This window comes from Halichoeres trimaculatus, unplaced genomic scaffold (genome assembly GCF_033239565.1).
Source record: "Halichoeres trimaculatus isolate MK-OKI-2021-1 unplaced genomic scaffold, fHalTri1.1 fHalTri1_scaffold_19, whole genome shotgun sequence".
NCBI lineage: Eukaryota > Metazoa > Chordata > Actinopteri > Labriformes > Labridae > Halichoeres > Halichoeres trimaculatus.
Genome location: NW_027437197.1, coordinates 4,342,262 through 4,359,730, shown reverse-complemented (window position 1 = coordinate 4,359,730; position 17,469 = coordinate 4,342,262). Strand labels below are relative to the sequence as shown.

General features: G+C 41.5%; 1 protein-coding gene across 2 annotated transcripts in view; it reads left to right on the top strand.

The window, feature by feature from the left end:
• xpo4 (exportin 4) overlaps nt 1–17,346 on the top strand; it is a 61,274-nt gene extending 43,928 nt beyond the window's left edge. The window contains exons 9-25 of one of the 2 annotated variants that reach the window (XM_074695246.1): nt 828–1,002; nt 1,096–1,272; nt 1,385–1,527; nt 1,745–1,890; nt 3,698–3,875; nt 7,566–7,725; nt 7,825–7,994; nt 8,070–8,244; nt 10,619–10,825; nt 11,011–11,097; nt 12,433–12,613; nt 12,691–12,812; nt 12,906–13,036; nt 13,185–13,302; nt 13,387–13,479; nt 15,668–15,763; nt 15,849–17,346. In XM_074695246.1, coding sequence (XP_074551347.1) covers nt 828–1,002; nt 1,096–1,272; nt 1,385–1,527; nt 1,745–1,890; nt 3,698–3,875; nt 7,566–7,725; nt 7,825–7,994; nt 8,070–8,244; nt 10,619–10,825; nt 11,011–11,097; nt 12,433–12,613; nt 12,691–12,812; nt 12,906–13,036; nt 13,185–13,302; nt 13,387–13,479; nt 15,668–15,763; nt 15,849–15,860 — 2,371 coding nt within the window. In that variant the 3' untranslated portion in view covers nt 15,861–17,346. Of the gene's footprint in view, nt 1–827; nt 1,003–1,095; nt 1,273–1,384; nt 1,528–1,744; nt 1,891–3,697; nt 3,876–7,565; nt 7,726–7,824; nt 7,995–8,069; nt 8,245–10,618; nt 10,826–11,010; nt 11,098–12,432; nt 12,614–12,690; nt 12,813–12,905; nt 13,037–13,184; nt 13,303–13,386; nt 13,480–15,667 lie in introns of both variants that reach the window. The other variant, XM_074695245.1, reaches the window with a different exon arrangement.
• Nucleotides 17,347–17,469: the final 123 nt, after the last annotated feature.

Sequence of the window (17,469 nt, the reverse complement as noted above, 5' to 3'; positions counted from 1 at the left end):
GCCCTGGATAAACGAACTAATTAATTGATCAAGTGATTGAGAGATTGATTTTTTAATAAGAACTGAAACTTGGGAAAAAAGATATAAAAACTTTGGCCAAGGGAGACCAGCCCACCTCTTAAAGTTTTAAATAATGTGCAGAAAGAAAAAAAAGATGTTGTGTGTTTTAATATCCTTCTTTTTACTCGTTTCAAACATTTCTGTGTGGTTTGTTTTCCTGATCTTTCTCTTTGCATTTGTTGCACAGACTCTGTGGTTAGTACATTTGTCCATATGGTGCAGAACTGACGTTACAACTGTTCCTGTACATTTATCTTCAGGAACATGTGAGCATCGTGTTTAACATGTCTCGAGCCAGATCTGTCACTCCATGTTTCACAGTTTGATCTGATGATGTAGTTTTTTCTCGTAAAGCGTAATTAATTCAGTTTTATAAACATTGTTTCCTCTCTGCCCCGAGCTTTGAGGCAGATATATCATAAAAACACTCAGATGCAGCAGTGGAAAACTGCTCAGGGGTCAAGTTGCCTACAAGTTTTGGCAAAGGATTGATTGTCATGCCTTCCTCCAAACCTCGGTCAGCAGCGAGTCAAAGTGAAAATGACCCGGTTTGGCCTCAGCGCCTCCCTGCAGAGTGGAAACCGACCGTCCTCGGGCCAAAGCACGGGTTTGAATCAAAGACGCAGAAAGAAGAAGCTGTATCTACTGTATTTAAAAGTGATTTTCACCATTTAATGTGAGACGATCAGCAGATAATGTCAAAATTTACATTGCTGCACACAGAAGATTAATATCTTCTGCTCAAACGTCATTTTCTGTGTTTCCAGGATCGAGATCGAGGACTCGGAGGCGGTGGGCATCTCCAACATCATCTCCAACTTGATCACCATGTTTCCTCGGAGCATCCTCACAGCGCTGCCGAGTGAACTCTTCACCTCCTTCATCAACTGCCTCACACACCTCACCTGCTCGTTCGGACGCAGCGCCGCCCTGGAGGAAGTGGTGAGGAATTACATCTCAGTCTGGTATTTGTGGACATAATGTTTATATTTTCATATATGTTAAGAGTTAAAATCCGTCTCTGTTCCCACACAGCTGGATAAAGACGACATGGTCTACATGGAGGCCTACGACAAGCTCCTCGAGTCGTGGCTGACGCTCGTCCAGGATGACGAGCATTTTCCTCGCGGCTGCTTCGTCCAGCCGGCGATTCAGGTCTTCAACTCGTACATTCAGTGTCACCTGGCTGCTCCTGACGGCACCAGGAATCTGGTAAGACCCTGAGCTAAAGTTGGAAACTTTAGCTTTCTGCAAACTTCAACCTGACTCTTCTCTCTTTTCAATTCATAAAATCTTAAACCACGCTCACTCTGCGTCCTCTCAGTCAGTGAACGGCATCTCGACTCATGAGGAGGAAGAGATAAACGAGCTGCAGGAAGACGACAGAGAGCTTTTCTCTGATCAGCTGTCCAGCATCGGCATGCTGGGACGCGTGGCGGCTGACCACTGTATCCCTCTGCTCACGAGGTAAAAACATCAAACATAAGATCTTTTACTGCTCTGAACTTTTAGGGAAACTTTTTTTAAATCTGTCTGTAAGCAAATGTTTGATTTTTTGTCCTTTATCTTCAAGAATAAAAGCATGAAATTCATACACCACTCTTTCTAGAAGCGATATCAGCTCAGTGCATTTTTTCAAAGTAAGGACATTAAGGGAAAGTTTTCTTATGTCTCCATCCTGCAGCCTGTTGGAGGATCGGGTAACGCGACTACACGGTCAGCTCCAGAGAACCCAGCAGCACCTCATGGCGACGTCAGACCCTGGATCAATGGACCGCAAAGTCCTGGACGACCTCTATGAGGACATCCACTGGCTCATATTGGTCTCAGGTCAGCAGCTGGATGAAAACTTTATTCCTTTTGAACTTTTTTGTGGCCAAGGTACCTGCACGAGACACATCATCGACCCTTTTTAAAATCTGGATACTACTCTAATTGCAGTTTGCTTTGCAAGAAATGATTAAGTGTTGAATGTTCGGTTGTTGAGCAAGAGAAAATTTTAATGTATAAGAGCATTTGGTTCATCCATTGTTGGCTGGTTTATACTGGAAAAAAAAATCTTGTCAAGTGTTTTTGTCTTATTTTCAGTAGAAAATGTCTTGTTACACTCAATATGAGCCACATTCATCTGAGCAGTCCAGAAAAATGTTTTGTTTTAGGTTATTTGGAGACAAAAATGAGGTCTGGATTGCTGTAACAAGTAAAAAAAATAAGTAAAAAACTGTCAATGGAACAAGAAAAATTTGCTTAAAACTGGAATAATGTCATTTTTTGTCTAATTTAAAGGGGCTGTGAAGAGTTTGAAAGTGATCTTGAAAAAGTCTTCCTTCTAGATTTTTGCCAAAGTGTTATCTAAATTTTAAAATGAGATTATCACCACCAATATTGTTGGTTACAGGTTATTTTAAATTGCTGCTCCTTAGCTTCCAGTTCAGGTAGTCCAGGACCGGATTGATTAACAGCACGTCTAAGTCTCTATGACAACACCACGCCAGCTGATGAAGTTTAGTAGAGAGAAGAGAGATCTGTGTTTTTCTCTGCTGTGATTAATTTTGTAGTGATGGTGGAGCCAAACTGTCAGACAGAAAAAGGACAGAAGAGCAGAAGAAAGATCAACATGAGAGAGATAGAGCACGAGCTAAAGGCTAAACGGGCTAAACTGTTTGTGCTAATGTTGACTTCAACCCACAGTCAGCAGTTATTCTGCAGTGGTCTGTTCAAACTTGAGAGTCTATCAATAAAATGAAGAGTGAGGTTACGTTAGCTCTGATTGGTAGATGACTGGCAGGACATAACCAGGATTCACAAACGTTACTTATTACAGACACGTCTTAGAGCACCAGGCTGCTGACAAGCAACTGACAGTGTTTACTTGTTGTCAGGTTAGCACGGGGCTGCCGATAGCACTACACATAGCCGGCTGCTACGTTTGCTTGATGTCACGTTTCAAACCGTAGCGCTACATAAGTGCACTAATAAAAACCTTACCTCAGAGTGTTTTGTCCAGTGAAAAGTTGTCTTGAACAAAGGAAATTTGTTCTGGTCCGATCTCCATTTAATTCCCCTTAAAGTGTTTTACGACAGTGTGCGGAGACTCCGGGTCACAAGGTGGCGAAGGAGTGCAATCAAATCAGATCATCCTCATAGCATCTTTAAATAACTTGAAATCAGACATTTTTCTGGACTGATCAGGTGAATGTGGCTCATATTGAGTCTAAAAAGACATTTTCTACTGAAAATAAGAGAAAAACACTTGATAAGATTTCAGCTTTTTGCAGTGTAGATTCCCTCTAAACGGAAAATTAAGAAAAATCAAACAACAAACGAAGAGTTTGTTTCCACATGAGGCTCAACATTCTCCCACAGTATTAAAAGTTTTATAGTTTTCTAATAAAACTTAAAAACAGCAGTTTTATAGTGTCACAAATTTAATTTCCAGTGCAGTTTGTTCCACTTTACTGTTTTTATTTGCTCCACCCTGCTCTGTGGGCCGGTGTTGATGAACTAATGTCTGAATCAGCGTCGTTAAAACAAAGAAAGATGTACAACAGGCTAAAATTAAACACAGTTACTGGGATAAACTTCTCTGATGATCAGAAACTGCTGCTTTGAATAAACTTCTCGGTGCGTCTCTCAGGGTATCTACTCGCAGACGACCCTCAGGGAGAAACGCCGCTGATCCCCTCGGAGGTGATGGAGTTCTCCATCAAACACTCGACAGAGGTGGACATCAACACCACGCTGCAGATCCTCGGCTCCCCGGGGGAGAAAGCATCATCCATCCCCGGCTTCAACCGCACAGACTCAGTCATCAGGTACCGTTTTCTGTGGCGTGCGCGAGGTCGACTCTGAATCAGATAATCTGCTCAGCCTTGATGAATGAATACAGCTGCAAAAACTGAATATTCAGGAAGAATCAAGTGCTGAGCTGAGGGTTTCTGTGGTTTCTCTATAGATGTTTACTGAGAGCATCAAAGGGTGAGGATTTCTGAATTTGAGAAAAACCTGTTCATATTTTCTGAATGCATACAATAATTTCAACGGCAGGTATGTAGAGTTTTCTGTAAAGCCCAAATTTCTAAAGGCGTCTTTTCTTCTCAAATGTTCAGGAATTTTGATTGAGGCTTTGAGCTTTAAGATGGTTTCTCCTTTTTTTTGACGACTGAATAGTTTTCTGGTACCGAGGGTCCTCCAGCGTATAAGCGGTTTGTTTACCTTTGCCGTGTTTGACTTTGGACTTGAAGAATTGAAAAGCTGCCGAGCCTGGCATCGACCGGCATTGAGAGCCGGAAGGTCAACAGCTTAAATATCTGAACCAACTTTAAAGCAGGTGGAGGAATTTGAAGAAGTTCAGGTGAGCCGTGGAGGTTTTGGGTTGAATTGGCGGTATGTTAATCAAAGTCAGTTAAAAAGTGAAGGTTTTTTGAAGTATTTTTGGCGCTGCGTATCAGGGACCAGGACTGTGCCGTCACATGCTTTTGGTATTGTGAGAGATGGCTGCTCATTGTGTCTGCAGCGCTCTTCAGATGTTTGTCAGACACTTTGTCTCACTTTACACGCCAGAGCTCATAAAACTCACCCAGAATAGACCTCCTCCTCCTCCTCCTCCCCGTCCGAGTCAGAGTGCTGCAAAGCTCAAGGTTTGTTCACACTTTAACTCTCTAAGGCCTGTCATCCACCCGAGCCGAAGTCAAGATTATTTGAAAACTACTGTTTCGTGGCTTCATGTAGACGCTTTATAACGGAGGTTCATCCTGATTGGCTGGCACAGGTTTTATATCTGAAAAACACTGCCAAATATGGGTGTGGCGATCTTCAAGCCGCACTCACCAGCTGATTCGCCCAATACAAAAGTATCTTCAAAAACAAATGAGAGGGGGATGTTTATTTTTCAAAATACCCAGCTACCTGTGAACAAGTGGCCGCCCCAGGCTTTACTCCCACTTTCTTGAATAACACCGCCATTATACTTTACTAGAAATAGTTTTCAGTTCCAAAATGTAGAAAATTTGTACTGCAGATTAAAATAAAACATCCTGTTGTGACAGTGAGACCAAAAATGAAAATTTGATTAAATGACGGAAGTATTGTTGTGAATGAAATGAATAAAAGTGCGATGAATGAAATGAATGAGAGGTTTTCAGTATGATGAAAATAAATCCCAGTTAGAAAAATGTAAGACAGGATGGGGTACCTGTTGTAATGTTTTCTGAGTTGGTTTTTGGTTAAAAAGAAAAGAAAATAAAGGACGAAATTATAAAAAAAGGATGTGGCGTCAGGGAAGGGTCGGAGAGGAGATCACGCAAGGGAAAAGGACAATGAAACAGGCATGCCTGTGGAAAGGGCCTGGAGAATATGAAAAAGTAATTAACCGTCCGGACTAAGTTTCAATAAACCTAAATAAACGACCCGGAGGGTAGTTACTGGTGCCAAACCAACATCCCTATGGATCCCCTCGGATTATCGTTTCCTGGGCCCACGGGTGCACTAGGAATGAAAAGACGTTTCTATGGATTTAAGTTTGTTCCAAGTGTGGTGAGATCGTCTTTATTTTGCACTTTTCCTGGTATACCAGTGTTTTTGGTTGATCGATCACGTTTTTTGGGCTTTGGGGTTTTTTGATCCTGTGTGGGTTAACTTTAGGGGCTTAGAGGATTTACTGCAGCTTCCGTTGTGGGCAGGTGGACCTAAAACTGTGGGAAAGATAATTTAAAGGAACTTGGAAAAGGACAAGTAGGGTTTTTTTGTTAGATGGGGATTTTTACATAATTAAGGGTTGAAAAAAACTGTGTTCGGGTCTTTGTTTCAGTAAATATTTAAGTTGGATTATCATTACGTGCTGAGTGCGCAGGAGAGGCGTTCATTGATTTTGATTAAATGATAAACTTTTTTGGATTTGGACACGGTCTCTTGAGAATTCATGGGTTTCATTCATTTAACATTTATTATTTGTGTCTATTAAAATGCGCTTTGTTGGCAGAATTGCTCAGTTTCCTTAAAGTTTCCCCCCTTGAGTGTTTTAACGCCGACTCGAGAAGAGTTGTGTTGTTACACTGTTAAAGGTAGGATCTGCAGGAATTTTCATTACATGTTAGTTAACACAACATTCAAACTGGGCTCCTCCTCTTTGGCTCAGTGCCAGCTGCAGCCCACACCCACAGCCTCTGACTTGAACTACGTGAACTCACTCACTAGCCCAGCAACCACCTGTAGCATCACATTTCTACGTGGAAGAGACTCGGGAGCCATACACCTTACTTAACATGTTAGTACAAGCAAACCACAGGTATTTGACACATACCTGGTTAGCAAAAAGCTAACTTCCGTCACTTTTTTTTCAAGCCAAGCTTCACCTTCGTTTAGGAAAAATCACTTTTTAGCACTTTTTTTCACTTTAGTTGTGTTTTTCTACCTCCGTGCTACATCTGCTGTCATAGCCGCTCAGATTAGCTTCTTCCACTCGCGATCATCAACTTGCAAAGTGTGGGCGCTGTGATTGGCTGAGGTAACCATGTTTACTCTCTGGCTCAGAAACATCCTGACACATCTAAAACATCAACATCCAGGCAGAGGAAGGGTTGAGGCAGACACAGACGCTGACACACACGTAGCACGAGCTAATCACACAAACCTGATTCGTAAAAAGCTAACTCCCGAATGCGAGTGAAAGTCGAGCCAAGCTGAGCCCTTGTTTAGGAAAATTCTTTATCTGACGTTTCGTTCACCAGAGGTTGTGTCCTCATGTACGGCGAATAAATAAGATGCTCAGTAAGATAATCCAGCTCATCATACGTCAGTAAAGACAGAGCAGCTCGTATAAAAAACGACAGAACAGATGATAAAAGCGAGCGTGGGACTCAAAAGCGTCGCCGGCCGCTCTTATCAGATGGGATTTATTTTTCAACAACAATTAAATGTGCAGCGCGACAGTAATGTGACTGTGGTGTTCGAACCCCGTGCGGCTCAGGGGCGCTTGGCGGTCACACTGGATGCTCGTCTAATAGAGGGTGACCGAGCGTGTGTGTGTGTGTGTGTGTATGCGGATAACAAGTGATCACAATAGATAGTCACAGCAGCTCGCCAGATTGTGCTGAAGGTCGTTTAGCCCTTCTTCTTTCTGGATTGTTCATTAAGTGAAGGAGAGTGTGTGTGTGTGTGTGTGAGTGTGAGGGATGACAGCAATGACAGAGGATTGCAGAGACGAGTTGCCGCTGGAATCATGTTTCCTCGCGGCGAGCGGACGACCCCGGCTCTGTAAATGTCAGCGCGGTTTTGTTTTCTGCAAACAATGTGAAACTGTGCACTGTCCTCCACGGAGGGGGCGGAGCCATAAGCTGCTTTAAGCCCTCTGTCTCTATGTCCTTTATGGAGAGTGTGTGTATGTGTGTGTGTGTGTGTGGATATGACTTTGTGAAGCCCACTCTCAGTTTGATTGTTGTTTTTGAGTTGAGGATTTGGTTTTCTCTTCTTTGTTTTTTAATCTTTTTCGTGTTCCTGTGTCTCAGGTTGCTTTCAGCTGTCTTACGGACGTCAGAAGTTGAGTCCCGGGCGACGAGAGCCAGCCTCACCGAGCTGCTGAGCCCACAAATGGGGAAAGACATCGTGTGGTTCCTCAGGCGCTGGGCCAAGACGTACCTGCTGGTTGACGAGAAACTCTACGAGCAGGTACGGGACTCTCTGCTCCTCCTCCGCTGACAGGTGTTCCTCCTCCAGCCGCCTCACCTCTCCTCTCCTCTCCTCTCCTCTCCTCTCCTCTCCCTTTAGATCAGCATCCCTCTCATCACAGCATTTGGTGCAGACACAGAAGGAGCCCAGTGGATTGTGGGATACCTCCTGGAGAAGGTGATCAACAACCTGTCCGTGTGGAGCTCAGAGACGGAGCTGGCGAACGACACGGTGGAGCTGCTGGTGACGCTGGTGGAGAGAAGAGAGAGGTGATGAGATAAAAATGAAAAAAAAGTTACGATGATAATTTTAGCGCATTCTTAACCCTCCTCCGTGTCGTTCAGGGCGAACATCGTGGTGCAGTGTGAGAGCTGGTGGAGTCTGGCGAAGCAGTTTGCCAGCCGCAGTCCGCCCCTCCACCTGCTGTCCAGCTCGGTGCAGAGGACTCTGATGAAAGCTCTGGTGCTGGGAGGCTTCGCTCACATGGACGCCGACACCAAACAGCAATACTGGGCAGAGGTAATTTGAAAACAGAGGAGGATAAATCAAACACTGCTTTCATATCAATTGATTATTTAATGTTTCTTCCCCAAAAAACAAGCAAAGATTTTCATATTTGAGGATTTTACGATTAGACATTTAAAGAATTGATTTTTCACTGAGTGAGAAGCTTTGATTGGCAAGTCTACGCATAGCCAGGTATCCGGGAAACCCCAGATATTTATAAATTAAGGCCTGTCAGCCACACAAAACCGATGTTTTCTGTAAACTCCAGCCAAAGTCAGGAATTTTTGAAAATTCTGGTTCCATTTTTTCATGTAGAGGCCGGGAAACGCTTAATAATGAAGGTTAATCCTGATTGGCTGGCACAGGTTTCACATCTTTAAAAAAAAACAGCCAAATATGGGTGTGGCATTCTTCAAGACACACTCACCAGCTGATTTGCCCAATACAAAAGTACTTTCAAAAAGAAATGAGAGGGGGGTATTTGTTTTTGAAAATACCCGGTTATGTGTGAACAAGGCCTAAGTGGCCACCCCGGGCTTGTTTTCCACTCTCTTGAATAACGCTGCCGTTATGATACTAGAAATAATTTTCAAATCCCAAATCTAGAAAGTTTCTACTGCAGATAAAATGAAATTGACTCTGTTAGAGGAAGAGTCTACAGGAGTTTTTGTTACTTGTTAGTAAACACAAACATCCTCCTCCTTGGCTCAGTGCCAGCTGCAGCACACACCCACAGCCTCTGACTGAAGCTACGTGAACACACTTATTAGCCCAGCAACCACCTGTAGCATCACATTTCTACGTGGAAGAGACTCGGGAACCGTGCACCTTACTTAACATGTTAGCACAAGCAAACCACAGGTATTTGACACATACCTAGTTAGCAGAAAGCTAATTTACGGTCCCCTTTGTCCTGTGCAGCTCTCAAAGGCCATGTCCACACGTAGTATTTGGGAAACAGCATATAGTTTTAGGAGTTTAGGCCTGTCATCCACATGAAATTGCAGTTTTACGTCACTAAAAATGATGTTTTTTGAAAACTCTGGCCAAGGGGAAGATTTTGGAAAACTCTGATTTCATGGTTCCATGTAGACGCCAGTAAACTGAGTTTTTGGTTCTCAAACGTCACAGTTGAGTGACGGGTGCCCATTCTGATTGGCTGGCACAGGTTTTACATTTGGAAATACTGCCAAATATGGGTTTGGCATGCCTTGAGAAGCACTTATCGGCGGATTTGCCTGCCAGGTGTGGACGAAAGTTTTTTTTAAAACAGATTGAGGTGGGGAAAGTCGTTGATGAAAATACCGGGCTACGTGTGGACATGGCTTAAGTTCCCAAAAGCGAATGAAAGTCGAGCCAAGTCTCACTCTCATTTAGGAAAAATCTTGATTTGTTTGGAGTTTACGTCTGCTACGTCTGCTATTGTAGCTGCTCTGATTAGCTTCTTCCACTCACGATCATCAACACGCAAAGTCACTTGTGCACTGGGGGTGCTGTGATTTGCTGATGTAACCACGTCTACTCTCCTCTCAGAAATGTCCCAACAACCAGAAATTCAACATCCAGGCAGAGGAAGGGAGTTGAAGCCAACACAGACACTGACACACACACGTATGGTGGCCTGTAGGAGATGATTGAGCAGGACTATTCCTGTTAAAGTTGACATTTTGTTTCTTTAGGAAAACCCTGCAGACTCCACCTTTAATAAAAACAATCCACAACAACACGCTCCGCTCATCAAGGTTACAAACATCCGCAGACGCCATCAAGATCCAAGTCTGAATGACGGATGAAGCCGATAATTTTCCCCGTCCAGTCTTCCTCCTGTGTATATAACTTGATCCTCTGAGTGATCCTGCAGGCCTGCGTCTTAATAAGCTGACAGTAGTAAGTAAACGTTGGTGCAAAGCCACAATGACTCCAGAGTAATTACGAGGGGGGAAGCGAAGGGGGGGTTTGTACGAGTGAGACGGCAGCTGTTGGCTCCTGCAGCTGCTTTGTCTCAACTTGGACCGCTCTGTGGGAGGAGGAAGAAGAGCGACGGAGCCAACAACTGATCAAACGCTTCTTTGTTACATCTGCACATTCCTCCTCTTCTCCTACACGCAGCGAGAAATCGCTCTGACCCCGTGAAATCGAATAACCGGGATTTAGTTTGATACGTATGTCATAACTGAGTTCAGAGGAGACGGTTTGATGTGAGCACAGGCTGCGGAGACGGGAAGAAACTCAAACAACTGTGAGGCTTGCTCTGGTTTCTGACTCTCAGCCCTCTTCCAGCCCCCGTGCATGCCCACCAAATTTATCTATAACACGCGTCAAATTGAGCTCAACACCCACAGTTTGTAAAATGTAAATAAACATGAGGGTGTTTTTCTCCATCCAGGTTCTCCACCCGCTCCAGCAGCGCTTCCTCAACCTCATCAACCAGGAGAACTTCGCTCAGATCAGCCAAGAGGAAGCCGTCAAACAGGAAATCGTCGCCACGTTAGAGGCGCTGTGTGGCATCGCAGAGGCGACGCAGATCGACAACGTGGCCTCGCTCTTCTCATTCCTCATGGACTTCCTGTCCAGCTGCATCGGCCTCATGGAGGTATGAGAAAAAGAGGAGGAAGAAACTATTCCAGGGAGAGATCTCTGAATGTATGAAGCTAACGTGGAAAAATAAAAAGATTGACAGGAACTCACCAGATTTGAAAGAAATCTCTCTGAGTTCAAAGAATCTTCTGTCTGAATCATCTCACAGATTTCATCTCAGTGTTTCCTTTCGTCTCTCAGGTCTACAGCAACACGCCCGAGACAATCAACCTCATCATTGAGGTTTTTGTGGAGGTGGCTCACAAACAGATCTGTTACCTGGGAGAGGTGAGTGCCACAGTTTCAAACAAGCGACAAATTATTCTCAAGTATCTAACAAGACATTTTGCACTATGAGTAAGACAAAAAACGTGCTTCAATTTGAGTTTTACATGAGGGAAAGTTAGATTCAGGATGAAGATGCAGGAAATTCAGTTGTTGTTTGCAAGACATGCAAAAAAATAAGTGTAAAATTGTGTTTGCAGAAGAAAATAAACATAAACTGAGGTCAGAGCATCAGCGTGGAGTCTCAGTGCTTCAGTTTTGTTTGGGAAAATGAATATTCACCCCCAGACTTCCCATTTTGTCATCTATTGTCCTACAAAAGTTGTTTTTGATCTGTTGTGGTTTAACTTACCCAAAGAAAATAAAATAAATAAATAATAATAAAAAAATATATAAATATATATATATATATATATATATATATATATATATATATATATATATATATATATATATATATATATATATATATATATATATATATATGGTTAATTTCTATTATATTTTTATTATATTTTATTGTATTTTTATTTTTTATTTTATATATTATAATTTTTATTTTATATAAATATATATATATATATATATATATATATATATATATATATATATATATATATATATATATATATATATATATATATATATATATATATATGGTTAATTTCTATTATATTTTTATTATATTTTATTGTATTTTTATTTTTTATTTTATATATTATAATTTTTATTTTATATAAATATATATATATATATATATATATATATAATTTTTTATATTTAATTGTATTTTATTTTATATATTATAGTTTTAATTTTTTATATAAATATATATGTATGTATGTGTGTGTATATATATATATATTTTTTTTTTGTTGTTGTTTTTTTTTACATAGACAAGCTCATATATTTCAGTAGATCTTAAGCTTCAAAAAAAACAAAAAAAAAAAACGTGTTAGTTTGATTTCTATAATTATATGTGTAAAAAACACCTCTGTGTTTTTTTTTCTTTAGCAATACAGTATTTTTTTTTTTTTGCTTTATTCTTTGTGATATAAATTATCTTCATGTTAGCTAGCCAGTCTGGGACTGTGGGGAAGTGCACATTTATTGAGGGTTGGCTGGACTTTGTTTGTTTGGATTGCAATCCAGCAGGATTTCTTGATAATTGCTAATATTTATAGTGTTTTCAGCCCTTAATTTAACTCAAGGTGGCATTAAAAAGTCTTAAAAAGTCTTAACTTTGACTTGCTGAAATGACTTGCTCCAGTCTTCAGGTCGTCTTCTGCATCTGAGATCTTAACCGTCTCTGCTGACTCCTCCCCCTTTCTCCCACAGACCAAGTCCATGAAGCTGTACGAGGCGTGTCTGACACTGCTGCAGGTTTACTCTAAAAACAACCAGAGCAGAAAGAGGAGCGACGCCACGGCCGAGGAGGACCAGTACCAGGACCTGCTGCTCATCATGGAGCTGCTCACAAACCTGCTCTCCAAAGAGTTCATCGACTTCAGCGACACAGGTCAGTAATCTGGAAGCTTCTCTTCAATCTCAACTGGAAGACGTCCTTTAACTTTTATCCTTTGTTTTTGGTTACAGATGAAGTGTTTAGAAACCAGGACCAGGGAACGCCAGCATCGAGTCGGACGGTGTCAGCAGCAGATGTTGTCCTCTACGGCGTCAACATCGTCCTTCCGCTCATGTCTCAGGACCTGCTCAAGGTGAAACTTCTCAACAAAGATGTTCCTCTGACTCTTAAACTCTACTTGTCATAATAGAGTCACAATCTTGATGTCATCCCTTTTGTTTTCCAGTTCCCGTCTCTGTGCAACCAGTATTACAAGCTCATCACTTTCATCTGTGAGATCTTTCCAGAGAAGATCCCTCAGCTGCCCGAAGACCTCTTCAAAAGCCTCATGTTCTCGCTGGAGCTGGGAATGACCTCGTATCCTCACAAACAAACAAAGTTTTAACGACCTCGCTGGTGTTAGCGTTACCTCGTGTGCCCTCAAATGCAGCTGTGTCTGAACCCTCCTCCAAAATAAAACCTCACTGTCGTGCAGTTTCTGTTTTTCCTTAACGTGTGTGTTCAGGATGAGTTCAGAGATCAGCCAGCTGTGTTTGGAGGCTCTGTCTCCTCTGGCCGAGCAGTGCGCTAAAAACCAGGAGAAGGACACGCCGCTCTTCATCGCTACACGTCACTTCCTCAAGGTACAGCGCTCACGACATATAGATCGCAGAAATGTGTCACTGTACTTTAAATAGACTCTTAACTCTGTCACTTTGTGCCTCCAGTTGGTGTTTGACATGCTGGTCCTGCAAAAACACAACACAGAAATGACGGTAGCAGCTGGAGAAGCGCTCTACACACTCGTGTGCCTGCATCAGGTGAGAGCTTCACACACCTCCAGCTTTAATCAGCTCAGTCGTACCCAGTGAATAACCACCAGGACAGCTTGCTTGATAAAAGTGATGCACTTGATGTTATTAACAAAGTGAGACATCAGTGTGTCGCCACGCTCATATTTAAATACTGTTTTTCAGAAGTCTCTGTGAGCGCTGGCCTTCGCTGAGCGTCCTTCTTTCACTCGTGTTATGAAGTAAAATTCGCTTCGAGCTCCCTGCTGGTTTGATGGAACTGAAATTCATTTCAGGTTTAAATACAGCTCACTGGAGTGGAAAATTGATGTGCAATTAAGTTTAAGTATGGGAGTAAAAATAAACACCACCGAGCTGCTTTTAAAGCAACAGGAGGCGGAGAGATTTGTTAATGACACCTCGCGGCCTCGAGTGGCTGATCTGCATCGAGATGAATAACTTCAGATCTAAAGGCTCAGACAAATGTTTCACAACAGTAAAAAAATAAATAAAGAAGATTTTAGTTCATCTTTCAGTTGGTTCTAATAAAATAACTAAGAGAAGAGCTGACATAAAAACATCCTCTGACTTAAGAAAATGAGTTTCTTTGACTTTTTACAGCAGTTCATTTATGAAACCAAACGTTACTGGTTTTATTCTGCGATGCAAACAGACTGAAAGATAAATCATTATTAGACATGTCGATTTCCTTAATTTTGGGGGATCGGTGATCGGCCCATCCTTACATATGAAACTGATCTTCTTTTTACCTCCGGGAAGGTCTGGGAGCCAGCCATTGTTGCTTTTTGCTCTGAGACCCATTTACTACCTGCTACCTGTTTTAGTTAAAAGTAACATAAAGATTTTATTGTTTCACAGGTATTGTTCACTGATTTTTAATAAAATAAGTCTGAACATTGAAGGTATATGCTGTCAGTTATGAGAAATGAAATATAAAAATCAGCATCAGCCCAAATCGGTATCAGCAGGTCAGGCTTTTTCGTGATCAGTGATTGGCCAGAAAATTGTGATGGGTGCAACCCTAATCATTATTAGGAAGATGGCGTAATAGAATAAACAATCAGTCTCGTCTTGACCTTTTCTTCACAAGAAACCTGGTTTCTTTATCAGCTGTCTGTTTTTAACTTTATTTTATGAGAATAGTTTTGTTTTAATTCATGTTTTATCCCTCTTTGTTCATCAGAAAGTATGAAATTGAGATTAATTTTTACTTGATTTTTAATTGAGTTTTGATTTTAATTTCCTATATATATGTAAATATGTAAATAGTAATATTTTTCTACTTTTCTATATTTCTTATATTTCTTTATATTTATTTACATTTCTTCAATTTTATAATTTTATATTCTATTATTATTATATTTTATTTATAATTGCATTAATGCAATTTTTTTTGCGCTGCTGTGACAAAAAAAAAATTCCCCCAAGGGGGATTAATAAAGAATATTCTATTCTATTCTATTCTATTCTATTCTATTCTATTCTATTCTATTCTATTCTATTCTAATTTACTAAATTTTCATTTTGATGTCAACACATTTTTATTTTTGCAACTTGTATTCAAACAAGCGGGGAACAACATCCCAATATGTACAAAACACAGATGAGCAACATCTTTGCACAAATACAAATATGACTGGAAGTAATTTTTTTACAATAGTAGCAAAAAAATAGATAAATAATAATTAATAGTATAAAATTGCACTTCCAAAGATTTTATTTATTTTTGGACTTTATACTTGTTATTGTCACGTAAACAGGAAATAAAGGAAGACATCCCACACAGAAACCATTAATTTATGAACTTGAACATCAGAAGTAGCCTTACAGAATCTTTGCTGTTGAAAATAAACTCTTCAGTGACCTCTAGTGGACAATTAGTGTCATTACAACTAGATTTTACCAAGTTGGTGGAAGTTATTAAGTTTGACATGCCATATCGTATCAACTCTTAAAGTTTGGTAAGTTTGGAAGAAAAAAGGATGGAACCATCAGGATTATTGGATCAAAAAAAGCTTCAGATTTATTAATCTATCACCCCTAAAAGTCTGTTATTTGATCTGATACCTCCTGTCTTTTTTTTTTTCTTAAAAATCTGTGAACTATCCCTTTAATCCTTCAAACAGCCCGGCCCAGTGGACGATCCCTGCTCTGCTCTGAAATCTTTTCTCATGTTTTCCCTCCTCCCTTCTATCAGGCGGAGTACTCGGAGCTGGTGGAGACCCTGCTCTCGTCGCAGAGAGACGCCGTCATCTACCAGCGGCTCGCCGACGCCTTCAACAAGCTGACGGCCAGCAGCACGCCGCCCACCATGGACCGCAAGCAGAAGGTCGCCTTCCTCAAGAGCCTGGAGGAGTTCGTGGCCAACGTGGGCGGCCTGCTCTGCATGAAATAACCACTGGAAAACCGACACCGCCTCAAATCATCGTTTCGAAAAGCAACCAATGAAAGACGACCCCCCGAGGAACTCTGGGTAGGAGGAGAGACGAAGGCTCGAAGCCTCACGGGAACTTCTCGTCTCTCTTCTAGAGGGGGATTCATCTCATGTCTGAATGTTCATCCTTCTCTGGTTCCTTTCTTTATAAATCCCCCCCCCACCTGTTGGCCACGCCCCCCAGCATGACTGACGGATAAATGATGATGAAGATGAGGATGAGGAGGGAACTGCTTAGCAGATGATGAAGCACTGACCATCATGACCACGAGAGGCGAAGCAGCTGCTGATGTGTGGCGATGCTTTCCTCCACACCCCTTTCTGCTGCCAGAGCACACACACACACACACACACACACACGCTGAGCGGCATGAGGGTTTTTTAACTGAAGGATGTTTTTTTTTTTTTTTTAAGGTGTGACGTTTTGAATTTGAAGGTCTTGGAGGGGCCATTTCATTTCAAGAGTGCAACACACACATTTCAATCTCCCACTTTCTACTCTTACACACACACTTGGATGCACACCCACACACACACACTTGGATGCACACACTCGGCCCTAAACCCTTCCCAGAGTGCCTTTGTTTTGCTGATTGTTCGGTGTGAGTGTGTGTGAATTACATCATACATCAACTGACGAAAACACAATGACTGTGCCTGTCAATCGCCAAGAATGAGTTGCATGCACACACGCACACACACACATTCTCACACACACACATGAGAAGTGTTACCATGGAAACAAAGGTATGCCCAGCCTCAGTCTGGCTGTCTTGGGGGGGTTGCTTGACCGCACAGCACAGCGCTGGAGGGCGGTGACAGAAAACCAAAAGCAGATTGTTTCATTAAGAGGATGTACATATATATAAATTTTTCAAATCAGAAACAAAGAGAAATGTATGTTCGTAGAAACAAAAAGCAACATGACTGAAATGTTTTTATATGCCTGTAGACCGCAGGAAGAGTTTAATGTGCTCACAACTGAATGAATCAGCTGAAGAGGGAGAAACTTTCTCTGTTTTTTTTTTTGCAGTTTGATATTTTTGCCCCGTTTGGATTGTAGTAACAAGGTTCGAGGGCCTCCAGGATCCGGGGAATCGGGCCTCCTGTTTAATTTCAGTCGTATTTTTCTACAGCAGCACATCCACCGTTTCACTCTTCAACACACACTGGATTCAAGCAGAGACTGTTGGACAGCAATAACAAACCAAATAAAAAGGAACAGAGCCACTCGTCAGAGCATTAACACGCGGGAGACGGATTCCTGCGCCATCACAGCACTATCCTGGTTATTGTAGAACGGCTGTTTTATTAATGAAGTGTAAAAGTGTACATAAAGTTATTGTATAAAATGTTCTGGCCTCTGAAGTTTCTTTTACATTTGCCTTGTCTGTTGTAATGTCTTTTATCTACTTTAGTTATTAATAAAGTTATTGATTATGGCTGCGTTTTGATCAAAGAGTATCAGACGTTTACTAGCAGAGAGTAGAGCCAAGCACCAGCCTCATACTCTGAGTAGAGCAGCTTGAACAGGATGTAGTCTTTATTTAATCAGATATTGTGAT